Source organism: Paroedura picta, chromosome 8 (assembly GCF_049243985.1).
Source record: "Paroedura picta isolate Pp20150507F chromosome 8, Ppicta_v3.0, whole genome shotgun sequence".
In the NCBI taxonomy this organism is placed as follows: Eukaryota; Metazoa; Chordata; class Lepidosauria; order Squamata; family Gekkonidae; genus Paroedura; species Paroedura picta.
The window spans coordinates 16,959,384-16,977,451 of NC_135376.1; the positions used below are offsets into that span (position 1 = coordinate 16,959,384).

The window sequence follows — 18,068 nt, forward strand, 5'->3', positions numbered from 1 at the left end:
GTCTTAAAGGTGGCACAGGATGCTGATTATATTCTCTCTCTCTCTCTCTCTCTCTCTCTCTCTCTCTCTCTCTCTCTCTCAGGCTGTCTGTGAGTCTTTCTCTCTCTCTCTCTCTCTCTCTCTCTCTCTCTCTCTCAGGCTGTCTGTGAGTCTCTCTCTCTCTCTCTCTCTCTCTCTCTCTCTCTCTCAGGCTGTCTGTGAGTCTCTCTCTCTCTCTCAGGCTGTCTGTGAGTCTTTCTCTCTCTCTCTCTCTCTCAGGCTGTCTGTGAGTCTCTCTCTCTCTCTCTCTCTCTCTCTCTCTCAGGCTGTCTGTGAGTCTCTCTCTCTCTCTCAGGCTGTCTGTGAGTCTTTCTCTCTCTCTCTCTCTCTCAGGCTGTCTGTGAGTCTCTCTCTCTCTCTCTCTCTCTCTCTCTCTCAGGCTGTCTGTGAGTCTCTCTCTCTCTCTCTCTCTCAGGCTGTCTGTGAGTCTCTCTCTCTCTCTCTCTCTCTCTCAGGCTGTCAGTCTCTCTCTCTCTCTCTCTCTCAGGCTGTCTGTGAGTCTCTCTCTCTCTCTCTCTCTCTCTCTCTCTCTCTCTCTCTCTCTCTCAGGCTGTCAGTCTCTCTCTCTCTCTCTCTCTCAGGCTGTCTGTGAGTCTCTCTCTCTCTCTCTCTCTCTCTCTCTCTCTCTCAGGCTGTCTGTGAGTCTCTCTCTCTCTCTCTCTCTCTCTCTCTCTCTCTCTCTCTCTCTCTCTCTCTCTCTTTCTCTCAGGCTGTCTGTGAGTCTCTCTCTGTCTCTCTATTGCACCCATGCACAGACACAGTAACAGAGATGCACAGAGGTATTGTTTTACAGAACTATGTCCCTTTGCATTAGGCAGGAATTATGTGAGCTAAGAGGCCTGGGCGTTAGCAATGTAAATTGAGACATGCTGTGGAGTTTGTGGGCTAGCACAGTTGGCAGCTCAGAAAGGGGTCTTTCTCTCTGTGTGTCTGTCAGTGTGTCTCTCTCTCTTGCTCTCTCTCGTTCTCTCTCTGCCTGTCTGTGAGTCTGTCTGTCTCTGTCTCTCTCTCTTGCAGGCATTGAGGGACATACTCACAGAGATGGACAGAACGATCTTCCTTTTCATGACGGAGGACTGCTGTTAGCTAAGAGCCGTTGGCGTTTGCAATGGGAATTCAGAAACGCTGTGGAGTTTGCCGGGTAGCTCAGTTGGGGGGCGGGGCCAGTGCAGGGCTGCCCCCACCTCCTGCCCAGCCAGGGACTGAAGGAGTTTGCTGGGAAGGTCAGCTGGCAGCTCAGAAAGGGGTTTTCCTCTCTCTGTGTCTGCTAGTCCCTCTCTGTGTCTCTTGGTCTGACTCTGACCAAGAGCCCTGGCTGTTAGCAATGTAAATTGAGACATGCTGTGGAGTTTGCGGGCAGCTCAGTAGGCAGCTCAGAAAGGGGTCTTTCTCTCTGTCAGTCTGTCTCCCTCTCTTGTTCTCTCTCGCGGTCTCTCTCTCTCACTACCTGTCTGTGACTCTGTCTGTCTCTCTCTCCTGCACACATTCTCAGAGACAGTAACAGAGATGCAGAGAATTGTCTCTCTTTTCATGAGGCAGGAATGCTGTTAGCTAAGAGCCCTTGCCATGAGCAATGTGAGTTGAGAAATGGTGTGGAGACAGCTCAGGTGGTGGGCGGGGCCATGTCAGCGCTCCCGGCGAGCCCCCCCCCCGCCCCAGCCAGGAGCCTTTGGAGGTTGCCGGTCAGCTCAGGTGGTGGGCGGGGCCATGTCAGCGCTCCCGGCGAGCCCCCCCCCCACCCCAGCCAGGAGCCTTTGGAGGTTGCCAGGAGCCTTTGGAGGTTGCCGGTCAGCTCAGGTGGTGGGCGGGGCCATGTCAGCGCTCCCGGCGAGCCCCCCCCCCGCCCCAGCCAGGAGCCTTTGGAGGTTGCCGGTCAGCTCAGGTGGTGGGCGGGGCCATGTCAGCGCTCCCGGCGAGCCCCCCCCCGCCCCAGCCAGGAGCCTTTGGAGGTTGCCGGTCAGCTCAGGTGGTGGGCGGGGCCATGTCAGCGCTCCCGGCGAGCCCCCCCCCCCGCCCCAGCCAGGAGCCTTTGGAGGTTGCCGGTCAGCTCAGGTGGTGGGCGGGGCCATGTCAGCGCTCCCGGCGAGCCCCCCCCCCCGCCCCAGACAGGAGCCTTTGGAGGTTGCCGGTCAGCTCAGGTGGTGGGCGGGGCCATGTCAGCGCTCCCGGCGAGCCCCCCCCCCGCCCCAGCCAGGAGCCTTTGGAGGTTGCCGGTCAGCTCAGGTGGTGGGCGGGGCCATGTCAGCGCTCCCGGCGAGCCCCCCCCCCGCCCCAGCCAGGAGCCTTTGGAGGTTGCCGGTCAGCTCAGGTGGTGGGCGGGGCCATGTCAGCGCTCCCGGCGAGCCCCCCCCGCCCCAGCCAGGAGCCTTTGGAGGTTGCCGGTCAGCTCAGGTGGTGGGCGGGGCCATGTCAGCGCTCCCGGCGAGCCCCCCCCCCGCCTCAGCCAGGAGCCTTTGGAGGTTGCCGGTCAGCTCAGGTGGTGGGCGGGGCCATGTCAGCGCTCCCGGCGAGCCCCCCCCCCGCCCCAGACAGGAGCCTTTGGAGGTTGCCGGGTCCGGCAGACTCCGGAGAAAGGCGGCGGTGGGCGGGGAAGTCCACAACGCTGCGAGGCCGCTCCGCCGGCCGAGAGAAGGCTTCCCGGCCCACCCCCCAGCCGAGGCTCTCACCAGGTGGGCCGCCATTTTCCGAGCGAGTGAAGCAGGCAATGGGGAGCCGCGCTTCGCGCGGCTCCCCATTGTCTGCTTGGGGCGGGATTGACACTCGGAGGGGCCAATCAGGAGCCGCTTCGCGGCTCCTGATTGGCCCCCCCCGAGTTTTTATCCCGGACCGGTCCCGCCCTAACTCCTCCCCACTACCCCTTACTCCTTTATACAGTCCGTGGCGCCCGTGGCGCCACGGGCTGTTTACAGATGCTGGCTACTCGTCAAATAATAATTCATTAAGCTCTCCCAAGCACTTGGATGAGCCAGGCCATCTTGTACGTGTTGTCCGGTGGGGGGCATAAACAACCCAAGCTTTGAAGATAAGCCCTGCTAACAGGAATGAGAGAAAGTTCCCTTGAGAGCAGCTAAACACCATCCTCTCAAAAGCCTCTGGGCAACTAAGCAGCAGTCTATAGGAAAGATGGAGTCACGCGGACCATATTTTAATATTCTGATTCTAAACTCCAGTGAGCTGTGAAAATATTCTGAAAATTCAAGGATATGGGTGATTACAAGCCTACTGAAAATCTACAATTCCATTTATTCTACATTCTAATAAATGCTGAAACACCAAAAAGAAAGAAGTTATCTATGAACGGATACCATATAGGCTAAGGTGCTAATAATCAGGTGCAAAATTATCCAGGTGCAATAATAATACATGTGCAATAATACATAATAATACATGTGCAATAATACATGTGCATGTATTATTACACTAATAATACATGTGCAAAAGCCCAAATCATTGAACATAAGGTATCTTTTATACTGAGATTTGATAGTCTAAATACAAAATACACATCCACCCTTCAACTATGTATTGGTATGCTAAAATATATGGAATCAGATTGAAGGATCAAGGCTCTCAATCCAGTGTGGCTGTTTTTACAAGAAGATATGCTTTATGTTTAATGAATACTGTGATATTTTTGAATCTGAAATGAACTGCTGATAGGCGGGATGAATAATTGTCAGACTATTAGTAACTGAGGGGGGCTTTTGTTTTGATTTCCAAAGGTCGCCCGCATAACAGGCCTTCAGCTTAGAGTAGGGGATCAACACACCATCAAATGGAACCAGACAGAAAGAGAAATTGACAGATTTGATTGCCATCCTTACCCAGATCCCACAAGCAGCAGTTGTGAGGCTCTTGGCTGCTTATGGCAGGTAAGCAAAAAATACATCACAGAGATTATTTTCCTAGATTTTTCTTTCTGGCCTTAGCTGTTCTGATTGATTTACCCATAGACCTGACTGTAAATGATACTAGAATGACCATGCAAGCTTTTTGATGGTTGTGACAGCCCTTGGTACTTTTGGAATTTGCGTGGTGTGGTGCTTAGAGTGCTGGACTAAGATCTGGGAATCACTGGCTAAGTACGTATCATAGCTTCTGAATAAGCCATAGTGGTTTGCAAAATAATGTGGATGCCCTGGCACTGAAGGATGCTCCTAAGCATGTATAGAGATCTCCATAACTTAAAGAATGAGAAAATACAGCCTGCCCTCTTGACTGCTGATCTCCCATACGTTTCCTTGGGAATTCTGGATAAATTCCCTTTTGTTTAGATCTTTTCCAAGCTTCTTAAGGGACTGTCATCAAAAACCTCTGAGAAGCAACTCAGGGTAAATAAAATAAATATCAGTTGAGGTATCAGTGTATTTGAGAGACCGCCTCCCTGCCTGTACCCCCAAAAGAGCCTTACGTTCTGCCACCTCCAACTGGCTGCAGATCCTTGGCCCCAGAGAAGCACGTCGGACCTCAGCAAGGGCCAGAGCCTTCTCAGTCCTGGCCCCCACCTGGTGGAACAAGCTCCCTGAAGATATCAGAGCCCTGGCCGAACTCCCACAGTTCCGCTGGGCCTGCAAAAGGGAGCTCCTCCACCAGGCATTCGCTTGAGGCCGGCCAACTCGGAACATATGCTGGTCCCCCCAGACGCCCCCTCCCTGACTGAAATAACTGACCTCCCAATATTTCTGTTATTTGTTATTATATTATTAATGATGTATTGTAACGTTTTAATGTTTTGCTGCAAGTTGTTTTGATGTTACAGCCTGTATAACGTTCCATTTAAGTTATATAATGTTCAATGTAAACCACCCAAAGAAGGTATAGAAACCCAAGGGAGGTATAGAAACCCAAATAAATAAATAATAAATAAATATATGTGGTTGGCGTAAACCATCACAGATAAGTATTGGATGTTGAAAAAGGGTTTTGGAAATCTATGTTTTGGAATTCTTTTCACTATGCTACATTGTCACAAAATGTGTTCATTTCCAGCCAGATAACACTTCAGGAATTCCACACTGCTTCTATCCTTCTAACTATGGCTACACAGTCGACCAAGTTCTATACTCAGCTACTGGTTTTGTGGCAAACCTTGGGAAACATGTCAGGTCTACTAGACTTGCTAAAGCAACAATAACACCTATTAACACACTTCGTTTGGAGGTGATCTACCATGAGAACAACATGCTTCAGTTCAAGGTAAATGCACTGAAAGGACAGTAAACTAATCAAGCTGGATCCTACCAGGTTTTCAGCTGGTGAATGGAACTGACCACCTAATAAAAGGCTATACTGGGGATTTTGAGACCTGCACAGACAAAAACCTTAAGGGAAAGTGGTGGACAATTTGGGGTGGGAGGAAGAGAAAGGGGCATCAGCCAGCCTTTTGCTACACCACCTCAAAACTGGTTATATTTTAGCTAGGCTGGATATGGCATACTTTTCAGGATTGGAGATTATAAGACCTTGACTTCCAGATGATCACTACAGATGATCACTACAATCAGATGTGGTCTCAGTTCTTGACCTTACCACCCATGCTTTTGTTTACTGCCAGTATTACAGGAAGGGAAACTATGCACATTGAACCCATACCTGGATAAGAGATTTGTACAGCTTGTGGCCTTTCAAGATGAATGAATTCCACCAGATACATATGGTAGCTCATCAGTGACCCAATAGTTTGATATTTATTTATCTATCCATTGTATGGCAGAGTTACACACAAGAAGCACATATAATAATATAAAATACATAACCAAGTTGATACAGTGGGTATTGGACAATCCCCCTAAATACTAATATCTTAAATTCCAATCCACTCAACTGCACCTGGGGAGAGTTCAAAGAACAGGTCTAGCCAGTTGCCCAAGCCTGTTTTTGTTCTGTTAGCCATCTTTCATACATTACCTGGTGAGTCAAATCCTGCAGGCCCTTGCTGGTGTTTATCAAGTTATCACCCATTCATTCCTTAGACTGAAATTGTATGATTTCGGGATTTGTACAGATCTTATTGTTGAGTTTCAGTGAGTCTGGATAGGCCCATATCAACCATGTGTTTATGGACAGGCAACTTTCTGTTTTCAGTGATCTTTCTGTAGTCACAAAGTAGAGCATTTCGTTTTCAGAGATGTGAGGGGAATGATGTTGCACAACGTTGGTAGCTAGTAGGGCCTATTATGCACGGAGTGGAAGGTCCGCATTCAGGGTGGAATGGCGGTGGCTAAAATCACCTATTATGCACACCGCAGGTGGCAACCTGGTGCAGATTCAACATATGCCGCCAAAAAAGCTGTGTTAGCGAAATGCGGAACAAAGTGGAGCTTCCCAGGCTACCAGGGCACGACCAGAAGTGGCTCCGGATTGGCTGCGTGCATAATCGGCTGCTGTGGGTTTTGCTGCCATTGCGTTCCGTCCCATGCATTTGCAGTTTGCTTCGCTTCTTCCTCCTCCGCGTTCTCCATGCCGCCGTTTCAGTGGCTGTGCATAATAGGCCTAGGTCAGATCAGGTATAATACATCTGCTGATGGTTCTCATTATTGCATTGAGCAATGTTTGTGAACGTGAGGGCTATTGGGAACTGGGAAGCTGTAAAGTACCTGCAAGTATATTGCTTCGTTCAGCTTGGTGGAGTATGTTGTATCTCCTTTAAATCACAGCAGCTCTGCCAGAATAGAATGGAGATCTAGGAGATCTAGTGATCCAATGGGTACAGCTTTGTGCTTTCTCGACGACCATGTAAAGATATCATAGTTTAAGATAGATTTTCCACAATAGATATGAAGGAAATTAACCCATACTGCAAGCTGGTGGTACATATTATGGGATCACTTTATATACCTATTTCCCATTGCAGATTTATGACTACACTAAAGAAAGATATGAGGTTCCAGTGCCTCTGAATCTCCGCAGCACACCTGCAAGTGATTCTGTGAATCGTCTCTATGATGTGTCAATTCTGAACAACCCATTTGGAATCCAGGTCCGGCGCAGAAGCACTGGGACAGTCCTGTAGGTGAACATTTTATATAATGGAGGATTTGGTAATGGCCAAATAAACCGTGTTTCTTCCAGTGTTATTCTAAAGCAGAGAGTTTCTCCAGGTGTTTCACAGTCTTTCCCCGAAGTTCAATGGCCACTGACATCACTAGATGTCAAAGGAGCCCACTTCCCCTGTTGCTCTAAGGCCCCACACAGAGCAGGCCTAAAACATCCACTTCTCCTTTATCCTATTGGCCCTTCCGAAGGCTGTTCACATCTTGTTGGAGAGAATGGATGACATCACTTTCACTAACTTGTCACATGGCTGCTTCTCATCTCCTGCCCCCAACGAGTCACAAATATACCTGCAATGTCGTTCTTCTTGCTTTGTATTGCAAAATGGGTATGCCTTAAATGTTAGCATAGCTGTGTATAAACCTCTTCTTGCACCTTCTACAGACCATCTCCCTTTTCAAAAGGCAGTTCTGCCAGCAGAATGGGACTTTGCAGCTCTCCCCTCCCCTCCCCACACACACTTTACAACCCACTGAGTGCTTGTACATAAAGGGAACTTCAGGAACAATTTGAGGGGAGAAGTCAACCAAATGCAGATTTTGAGTGGACGTTTTTAGGGGAGAGTCATGGGTGGGATGAAGTTATATTTCACTCCTTCAAACTTCATCATCCCTCCCAACTAATTATATCCTCAGACCTTCCCCCCCTCCTCAGCTAAGCTTCTTGTTATGGAGTCGGGGGGGGGGGTAAGAAATGCTTAGAAGGACCCCTTTTCACTGGCCAAAGAAGTCTCAAAGCAGTTTACAATCGCCTTCCCTTACTCTCCCCACAACGGACACTAGGTGAAATAGGCTGTGCTGAGAGAGCTCTGAGAGAACTGTGACTGGCCCAAGGCCACCCAGCTGGTTGTATGGGAAGGACTTGGGAATCAAGCTCAGTTCTCCAGATTAGAGGCTGCCACTCCTAACCACTACACTTTGCTCCCTAAGCACGCTGGTTAGAGAGGAGGGGGCCTTTGAACAACAAAATTGCAGGGCAAGGATCAGCCTCTCCATGCATGTCAAGAAGAAGAAGAAGAGAAAGAGTTGGTTCTTATATGCCGCTTTTCCCTACCTGATGGAGGCTCAAAGCAGCTTACAGTCGCCTTCCCATTCCTCTCCCCACAACAGACACCCTGTGGGGTGGGTGAGACTGAGAGAGCCCTGATATCACTGCTTGGTCAGAACAGTTTTATCAGTGCTGTAGCGAGCCCAAGGTCACCCAGCCGGCTGCATGTGGGGGAGTGCAGAATCGAACCCGGCATGCCAGATTAGAAGTCCGCACTCCTAACCACTACACCAAACTGGCTCTCAACTAGTGCTCTCTATCCACATATTTACTTTATTTAAAAAGTTAGGGTTTGAAAATGCCATACTTCTTCTAACATATCATTTGCTGTAAGATTTTGAAACTACTCTGGATAGCAACAGTTTTGAACAAAGTTAGGCTCCTTAAATGCCGTTCTCAGTCAGGGGATTCTCAGCCCCCTTCCTGCATACAGGACTGAAGCTTATGGCAAAGATCTATGCACTGATGGGTTTTTTTGTTTGGTTGTGTTGAAATTGGGATTTTTCTCCCCTTTGGAATAAATTACTCCCTTGCCAAATCACAGCCTTTATTGGAAATTCCCATCAATTCTGGATGCCATGCTGGCAACAGGGGTGCAAGAAACATGACTCCCAATGCTTCTTTTTGTGGGCAGGGTGTATAGCAATCAATGTGGTTCTTGGGACCCTAAGCAATTTCTGTCAAAAAAGACAATAGACATGGCCTATCTAATTCCATAAGAGCCTCTTGTGGCGCAGAGTGGTAAGGCAGCCGTCTGAAAGCTTTGCCCATGAGGCTGGGAGTTCAATCCCAGCAGCCGGCTCAAGGTTGACTCAGCCTTCCATCCTTCCGAGGTCGGTAAAATGAGTACCCAGCTTGCTGCTGGGGGGTAAACGGTAATGACTGGGGAAGGCACTGGCAAACCACCCCGTATTGAGTCTGCCATGAAAACGCTAGAGGGCGTCACCCCAAGGGTCAGACATGACTCGGTGCTTGCACAGGGGATACCTTTACCTTTACCTTTATCTAATTCCATATTCAGAATGAAAGCTCACCCCCTTTATAAGGGGAAGTAAGTGGGCAAGTTCCCCTTCTCCCATTTTATCTTTGTCACAGGCATTAACATGAAGTGGAGGCCTTGGGTGGATAAACGGGACTAAAAGTTGACATTTGATCTGGTCTTGTCTGAATACCCAAAGTTCCAAAACACAGCGATGCTTCAGAGATGCCCAAATTAAAAAATAACGGTGGGGTGACATGGTTCGATCTTCTTTTACCAGCTCTGGTAATAGCTCAGTACTGACCCTCTCAATCACTCAGAAGTAGGCCAGAGGTTATGGGCAGGATGGGCACATCTCATAATTGACAGCCACCCCCCAGCATGCACCTCAGTGACTAGGTTCTTAACACTGATGTGGGGATGATAAAGCATTGCAATGACCTTGGTTTCTCCATTTAGATTTGAAGGCAGCAATTGAGTCATAGGACACAGTTGTCACCTTGTTTTACACGGCTTGGGGGACTCCAGGTTGGAAGAAGGCTGTTCCATATATCTTTTTCAGGCCACGTTGAAAGAACTGTGGCAGAAAAGCTGAGCCGGTTGACACAATATGTTAGCATTTGGAATTTAAGACTGGGGAAGGAGATGAGGGAGAAAATCTACAGGTTTAGTGGCGTACGGGAGCAGGAGATCACATACAACTAGAACATTCTGCATTAATTGCACAATAGTTTACATATGGATTTAGGGAAATATCATTTTCATAGTTTAAGATCTCTAGAAATAGTTCCTTTTCTGCTGCAAGGATTTTGTGAATGGGCTCTGCTTCTTTTAGGATCAACAGGCAACAAATTTAGCTTTTCCTTTATGTCCCTGTCATCTCAAATGATCAAAGAGCATAGAGATAAGCATGCCATTAAGAAGAGAACCACAGATGTATTATAGATCATTAAAACCCTGTCAACACTGTCATTGCTTTAAATATTAGCTTCAAAAATTCTGAATGATCACTGATTTTTTCCCCCTTGCTTGAGAATTCACCAGGGGGAGGGGGGGGGAGAGAAGATATTGGCATATGTTTTCCCTACTTCTTCACTGTTTTGAGAATTTCAATAAGACCAGATACTGGTAGGATGCTAGATTGGATTCTTACCCAATTAACAGGTTGGTCTTAGTCTTTGTTATAAGCTCTCCCAAAACTTTGATCAGCTTTCAATGCTTCTTCTCAAGGAATGTAAGATAGGAGTGATACTACAGCTATATGAGTTTTTAAAAAATCCTATATTTTAATGTTTTCATTATTTTATTCCTAGGAATTGTATAACCTCTTTGAAGCACCTAGATCTCCTGTCCTTAATTATCCTTTAGTCAGGGATGCCTGGGTCTCCAGGGAAGATCCGAGAAAGTGTTTTTCTAAGGACTAGCTGTCCTGGATTGGTGTAATAATACGTTTAAGCACTGGACCATCCCAGATTTGCTCCCCAAAATGTTCTCTTTTTCTTTGGGAAACTGAAACAGAAAACAAATATTTTTGAACGAGGCCTCCAGCTACACAAGGGCATCATGATCCATAGCATTTCTAAGGAATTTTGCTCAAGTTGCCATATGGATGTAGCAAATCTCCTCAGCTTACATGACCATGACATAATTTATCTATGCAAAACTGATTTTTTGGGTGGGGAGGGATTGGATGGAAGAAAGACTGGAGACAAGATGTGAGCCATTGGAAAGGCACTGCGGTGGTATAAAAAAAAAGGTGTTTCCAGGAAATCCTAGTCCCTGTATTGGGATCCAAAGCACGGAGTACATAGCAAAGCTCACAGGATGGGCTTCTATCATCTCCCTCATTTGGCAGTTCACTGAGCCCTCCAAATTCTACTCATGGAAGATCAAGGGAACTGCATAATCACACCCACCCCAATGAAAGGTGGTTTATACATATATTTTAAATAAAAAATATGTAAATAAATAGATAAATAGCATGGGTTGAAGTCGGGATCTGCAACTTTGCCCTTCTGCTCCACTAATGGAAATGGCCTTCTGCTACCTTACCTGCTGTTATCCCAATGGGACAATGCTTTTTGTATCTACTACATGTTACTTAGCCTTTTTCAAGGGTTGGAAGTTTATATCTGGGATAAGGTGACCAGATTGTCCCACTTTTGGAGGGACATTTGGGGGCACCTGGCAAATTGTACTTATGTTGAAATTAATATATATTACAATACTATTTTTGCGTTCTATGCGTCCTATGAAAATTTGCGTTGCTCCATATAGACCAAATTTTAATCAAGAACACCCCCCCCGCCCCGGTCAATGGTGTCCTGCTTTAACAATGTTAAAATCTGGTCACCTTAATCTGGGATAACAGGATTTACCATTCATATCATAATGGTGAAATATTATTAGGATAAGCTATTATGTGCACTTTTGGAAGATTGAGGTGATCAATATGCAATTGTTGTGACTAATTTAGGCATTGAGCACCATTATATGACGGCCAACAACAACAGTCATCCTTTGCTGTTCTTTCTCATCTACCGAGCAGCCTGAAAACTTCTCACCCTCCATGTCATTCCTGCTCTTCTGTCCTTCTTACACTTATGTTTGTTCTGTTTGTCCTTATTGCAGGTGGGATTCCCATTTACCCACCTTCATCTTCAGTGACACGTTCATTCAGATTACAACACGCCTCCCTTCAGAATACGTGTATGGATTTGGTGAAACAGAGCATGCCTACTTTCGTCAAGAGTTGAACTGGAAAACGTGGGGAATGTTTGCAAGGGATCAGGCTCCTGGAGTGAGTATTGCTTTATGGATGGATTTCTTAAAATAATTTAGTCAAAATTTCCAACTGTACACACAAGTTCGCTTTAGAAGGGATTTGACCTTAGATGCCTAGTGGTCTATAAACAATATCAACTGTTATCTTTTGTTGATGGTGTCAAGGCACAGTTGAATTATGGTGACTCTAAATGATTTCCAAGCCAAGAGATGTTCAGAAGTGGCTTGCCATGGCCTGCCTCTGTGTCATGCCCCACCCAGGCTGAACTCACTTAACTCCCCAAATCTGATGAGATTGGGCTAGCCTGGGCCATCCAGGTCAGGGACAAGAACTCTATCTTAAAATGTAAAGAATAAAAATGACACCAGTTGCATCTCAAAGATTATGCTCCCATTTGATGTAGATTTGATTTGATTAAAACAATCCTACATTGTGATTTTAAAGATTGGTTTTTCTGGTAGAGAAAAGCAGCATATAAAAACCAACTCTTTTTCTTTTTTAATATAATCTCTTATGTATTTTATTAATATTACTAGTAAATAAGCCCGCTGCAGTGTTAATGCAGCAGGCGCTAGCGGGGCTTCATAGGTGGTGGGGCCGGCGCGGCCGTGAGTCGTGGCGCGAGCAGGGCCCGGGAGTTGTCAGGGCCAGTGCGGGCGTGGGGCGGCGCATCTCTCCCGGCCCTGGGAGTCGGCGAGGTCCATGGGGCCACGGTGCGGCGCAGCTCGGGCGGGCCGGGGGAATCGGCGAGCAGGCGAGTCAGGGAGCGGCGAGTCTATGTGAGCGTGGCGCGGCTCGGCAGCCCCCCCCCCCGCAGCACTGGCTTCCTGGGGCCACACAGTGTGTTCTCGGGAGGCGGCTCGGCGAGCAGGCGGTAACCTGGTGTTGGGGAGGTGATGGGAGTTATGGAGGCGGGCGTGCAGCTGTGGGCAAGGAGGAAGGGGGGCGGATTGGTAGGCGCGAAGCGCCTCCCGATTAGCCAGGCTGGCGGCAAGGGCCCAATTGGTCCCTTGCCGCCAGAGTGACAATCAGAGGGCCCAATCGGCAGGCGCTTTGCACCTGCCAATTGGGCCCTCCGATTGTCACTCTGAGGGAAGGGGCCTATGAGCACCCTTCCTCAGCACGGACAGGGCCCACCTTAGGTGCCCTTAATGAATTATTTAATCCGCTCCGGGAGGAGCAGTTAAAGATAAGGCATTTTGAGCTCCTTATGGAACTAAGGTAGCTAATGGGAGGAATGGGAAGGCGACTGTAAGCCGCTTTGAGCTTCCTTCGGGTAGGGAAAAGTGGCATATAGGAACCAACTCTTCTTCTTCCTGTTCTAAATAAAAATTAGATAAGTAGGCAGCTAGAAGAAAGACAGGAAGATAAACATGGGTCAGATGTTTCTACACGTGGATTCATGGGCAAAGACATATATCTGTGTTATCAAATTACTCTTTTAATAAATCAGAATAACTCTCCATATAATTAGTTCTGGTATAGATTTAGTGGTACTAGTGATGGCAATCTGTTATGCCATGGCCAGAACAAGACCTTGGGCGCTGTAGCTGTAGCTGAATCTTGAGCTTCTACCAGGCTACCAGATCTACCAGGAGTGACCAGGAATGACCCCTAGAAGCCTGAAGAGGGGCTTCCTTCAGTCATCGTTAGGAATGATCCCGCATACTGCTATTACCTTTCACACTTGAAGGTCACTCAGAAGTCCAAGCTCACCTAGTTTATGGTTGCTTGTTCCTTGCGATCCCAATTGCCTGTAATGAGAGGCCTGGTTTAAGCCCTAACAATATTCGTGGTGAGACGTTTTGCTTGTTACGGTATATTTGAGTTGGGCATTTTATAAAAGGGGATATGGTTGAATTCTCAGTTTCTTTGAAAAGTTTAGGTAATTTTAAATATTTCTTTATCCCTTTCCTTGGTTCCTATTAATAATTGTGTATATATATCTTTTACTGAACCTTCCCTGCTCAGATTGTTTTCTGATTTAGTAATCCTCCTTGAATCTCAGGAAGAATGACAAACTATAAATGAGGGAAAAAAATATCACACTGCAGAAGCCCACGGAGCATTCCCACAAAGTTAAAATTACCAGTGCAATCCTAATCAGAGTTCACTAAGCAGAGTTCTGTTAAATTTAATGGTTTTAAAAGGGCATAACTCTCTTTAGGACTGCCCAATATGATAATTCTCTTCTCTACATTTTTCAGTTATCCAATAAAACACAAACATTCCCAGCGCTATTGCTACATTAATAAATAAACCACACCTTGACTTCCTTCAGTAAGCTTGCTCTATTTGTTATTAGAGCTGTTTTCTCTTTAAATGCACTATCATCGATTTGATCCTCAAATTGAGTGTGTGGGGTGGAGATTAGGCATAGGCACATGCTCAGATGACACTGGGGGTGGACTTTGGCTAACACTTTGGGTTCTAGATCCACTCCCAGTGACACCTGCCAACAAGGGAAGGAGATTGAGCTCAGAGAAGCTGTCAGGAGAGAAATGCAGGAAAGATAATGGAGCAGGGAAAAACTACAAAGTGAGAGGTTGAAGGAAGGGGCGGAGATTAGGGATGGACATGAACCAGTCCACAAGCCCAAATTTGGCGCAATTTGGCCCAGTTTGGTGCCCAGTTCTTTGTGCCACTGAAAAATAACAACTGGGCAACATTTATCCACAGGTGATGTTTTAGGTCAATTATTCTTCCCTCCTTCCCCACCTGTCAATTATCTTTCCCCCTTGCCAGCCAATTACCCACCTTGCTCTTATTTTGAAATTAAAATAAGTCATTTCACTGGTTGGTTTCACTCCCCCCCCCCCCGAAACAAAACATACACTTCCAGGCAAAACAGGCCAGTGAAATAGCTTACAGCTTTGCAGTCTAACATGGGTGCACCCATCCCACTGATGGGTGCACCATCCCACTGTTAGGCTGAAATGGCTACAAGCCATTTCAACCTAATAACAGGGAAGGTCTGCCCATCAGCTGTTAAGTTTAAATATCCATGAGCCATTAAACCTGTCATTTCTGCTCCTTCCCACTTTGAAGCAGAAAGAGGTGTAACCAACCAGTGAAATGGGTACAAAGCAATTTAACATCCCCCCCCCCATCTTCTTCCAGGTGTAGCAAGCTGTGGCTGGTTGAAAGGGGATCCAAACTGGACAGTTTGGTTCAGGGCATTTTTGGCTCCATTCAGTTTGGGGTTCAGTTCAAGGACCTCCCCAATCTGAAATGTTTTACATTTGAAAAAGAAGAAGAGTTGGTTCTTATATGCCGCTTTTCTTTGCCCGAAGGAGGCTCAAAGCAGCTTACAATCACCTTCCCTTTCCTCTCCCCTCAACAGACACCTTGTGGGGTAGGTGAGGCTGAGAGAGCCCTGATATTCCTGCTTGGTCAGAGCAGCTCTATCAGTGGTGTGGTGAGCCCAAGGTCACCCAGCTGGCTCCATGTGGGGGAGCGCAGATTCAAACCTGGCTCACCAGATTATAAGTCTGCACTCCTAACCACTGCACCAAACTGGATCTTTGGGTCTTTCGGTAATGGAGTCAAAAAATGGGAGGTGGGAAGGAGTGGACAGAGAACTAGCTGATGCAGGGGGTTGTGGTTTCCATTCTTCTGGAGATGAGCCAAAGGAAGGAGTCCAGTGGTGAAGAGAATGGCACCTGGAGTTAAACAGACATATATTTTCTTCAATCTTCATGTTTAAAGAGAGTATCCCATGCATTGTGTTTTTCCTTTATGTTTTCAGTACCAACAAAATGTTTATGGCGTTCACCCCTTCTACATGGGCCTAGAAAAAGATGGAAATGCTCATGGAGTTTTCTTGCTGAATAGTAATGGAATGGGTGAGTCACCTCTTTTTTTTTTCCCCAGTGACATTTATTTCTGAATGATAGTAGTCTGAGTGACTAAGAAACTATATCCATGAACTACAATCAGTTGACAGACTAAGAGAAGAATGTAGCACCAGACGGTGGGTGCTTTTCTATTGACAAATCTGAGGTCACCCCAGAAGGCTCCACATAATCATATTCTCTCACTTGAGGGGCATATTTCTACTTGTATTTGTCCCATGAACCTTTGTTCTGGAAGCATTGCTAGACAAATACCAAATGCAGTTCAGCACTTGCACAAACTGGCAGATATTCCTGTCATTAGGAAATGAAAAAAAAAAAGATTCATTTCCTGAAACCTTTGGGGAAATTTTCCAGTGGGAGTGTCTTTTTGCCAAATTCTTCAGAATTTGAGCTGAATTAGAAGAAGAAGAAGAAGAAGAAGAAGAAGAAGAAGAAGAAGAAGAAGAAGAAGAAGAAGAAGAAGAAGAAGAAGAAGAAGAGCTGGTTCTTATATGCTGTTTTTCTCTACCCGAAGGAGGCTCAAAGTGGCTTACAGTTGCCTTCCCATTATTTCTGGGTGGTGGGGAAACTGCTGGAAGGATGGAGTAAGGTAGAGATTTTGACCATTATTAATATGTATGATAATGACTTTCTGATTTCCCTCTTTTAAAAATATGTAGAGGTCAAATTCCAGCCAACTCCTGCTTTGACTTACCGTACTGTTGGAGGAATTTTGGACTTCTATATGGTTTTGGGCCCAACTCCAGAACAAGTCGTTCAGGAATATACTGCAGTAAGAAACAAATATAATCTTTACCAAAACCGTTGTCATTTTGCCTCTTGTTTTGTATGAATAATGTGATACAATGCCTTTTAAAAATTTGAATTTTTACCATTGCTAGCTCATTGGACGCCCTGTTATGCCTCCATACTGGGCACTGGGATTTCAGCTGTGCCGTTATGGATACGAGAATGATACAGAAATCTCTGATCTATATGACAAAATGAAGGAAGCTAATATCCCTTATGTAAGTTGCATTCATCCATGGCTCTTGACATGTTTTTTTTTAATCTAGTCAATAGAATATACATGATTAGCATGCAAATCAAGTGGTAAAGTACTTGATCAAGTGGTAAAGTACAGGGTCCTAGTCAAAAAGTGTTGAGAAAAAGATGAGGCTCACAGTGAGGGAAAAGTAAGCACTGCCTGTACATGAATTAATGACAACGGCATGGCATTGTAAAAGTTATGTTCTGATTATACTATTTTTGTTAACAACTTAAGAGTTTCTGTGCTGTGCTAAGCAATTCCCTGATTGTCTGCAATGAAACCTGAATTAAAATGGTCTACCTTAGTTTTGAAGTAAGGACTAAAACACACACACACACATGTGCTGTAGTCCCTTGTTTTGACTTGTTCAAGCTAAAAGTGAGTCTCAAAGATTGATCTCACCACAAGTCTCCTAAACCATTTAATTGCCTTCCATTGTAAATTTGGACAATCTGACTGAATTAATTAGCCATGGGAAATGCAGGTTAGCCACATACATTGGAAGCTTGGCTTTGATACCAAAACTGGCCACAACCAGAATTGCATGACCCTAGCTGTGCGTATGCATTTGTGAAAAGCTTGTGAGAGGGCTTAAAATCTGGTCAAATAAACCCAGTGACAAGTGTAGTGGGAAGGTCAAGGGAAAAAAATTATTTCTACGTGAAAATTTGGAAAATAAACCATACCTAAATGGATTTAGCAACAACAATTAAAATACCATAAACTAAAGATAATTGTGGTTGCAAAGCCATCAAGAATGAGGAGGAAACAACGGATTTTGATTGTGTCATTTGACAGGCAGGCGGGCATCCTTGGCCCCAAGAAGGACATGACACTTGGCTTGGCTTAACATGGCCACAGTTTTATTAATAACCAAACCTTGAGTGTTGGCATGGCATAGGATCACCTTGCAGCCATGATCAGCCAACTACATCCCCCATTTATCCTTACAGCCCTCCAAGGGTCCCCCAATTTCCCCTCCCTGGAAATTCCAGGATTTCACTTTGCTGCCAGGATCCTGCACAAAGGGAAGTGCGACCTAAAGTACCACAGGGGGCACATACCTCGTTTGGCCCCCCCAGGCCACCTTGGCAGTGCAAGCCCCTTATGCTCAGCCCCACTCAAACCCTGATGTCTCTTACAGAGGCCCCTGATCTGGGAAGTCCAGGCTTCAAGCTGGGCTCCCCCCAAAATTAGGGTCCTCCGTACGCCAACCCGCCAACTGTGACAAACAAGGAAGCAAACATTAACAGAATACACTTCAAAACACAGGGTGTG

General features: G+C 46.3%; 1 protein-coding gene across 1 annotated transcript in view; it reads left to right on the forward strand.

Moving 5' to 3' along the window:
- The window catches only part of SI (sucrase-isomaltase), a 107,574-nt gene that overhangs the window by 60,188 nt on the left and 29,318 nt on the right, over positions 1-18,068 (forward strand). Inside the window, exons 25-31 of the mRNA XM_077348509.1 lie at positions 3,762-3,911; positions 5,029-5,235; positions 6,893-7,047; positions 11,750-11,918; positions 15,652-15,748; positions 16,420-16,532; positions 16,642-16,767. Of these exons, the coding sequence (XP_077204624.1) occupies positions 3,762-3,911; positions 5,029-5,235; positions 6,893-7,047; positions 11,750-11,918; positions 15,652-15,748; positions 16,420-16,532; positions 16,642-16,767 (1,017 nt within the window). The remainder of the gene's footprint in view (positions 1-3,761; positions 3,912-5,028; positions 5,236-6,892; positions 7,048-11,749; positions 11,919-15,651; positions 15,749-16,419; positions 16,533-16,641; positions 16,768-18,068) is intronic.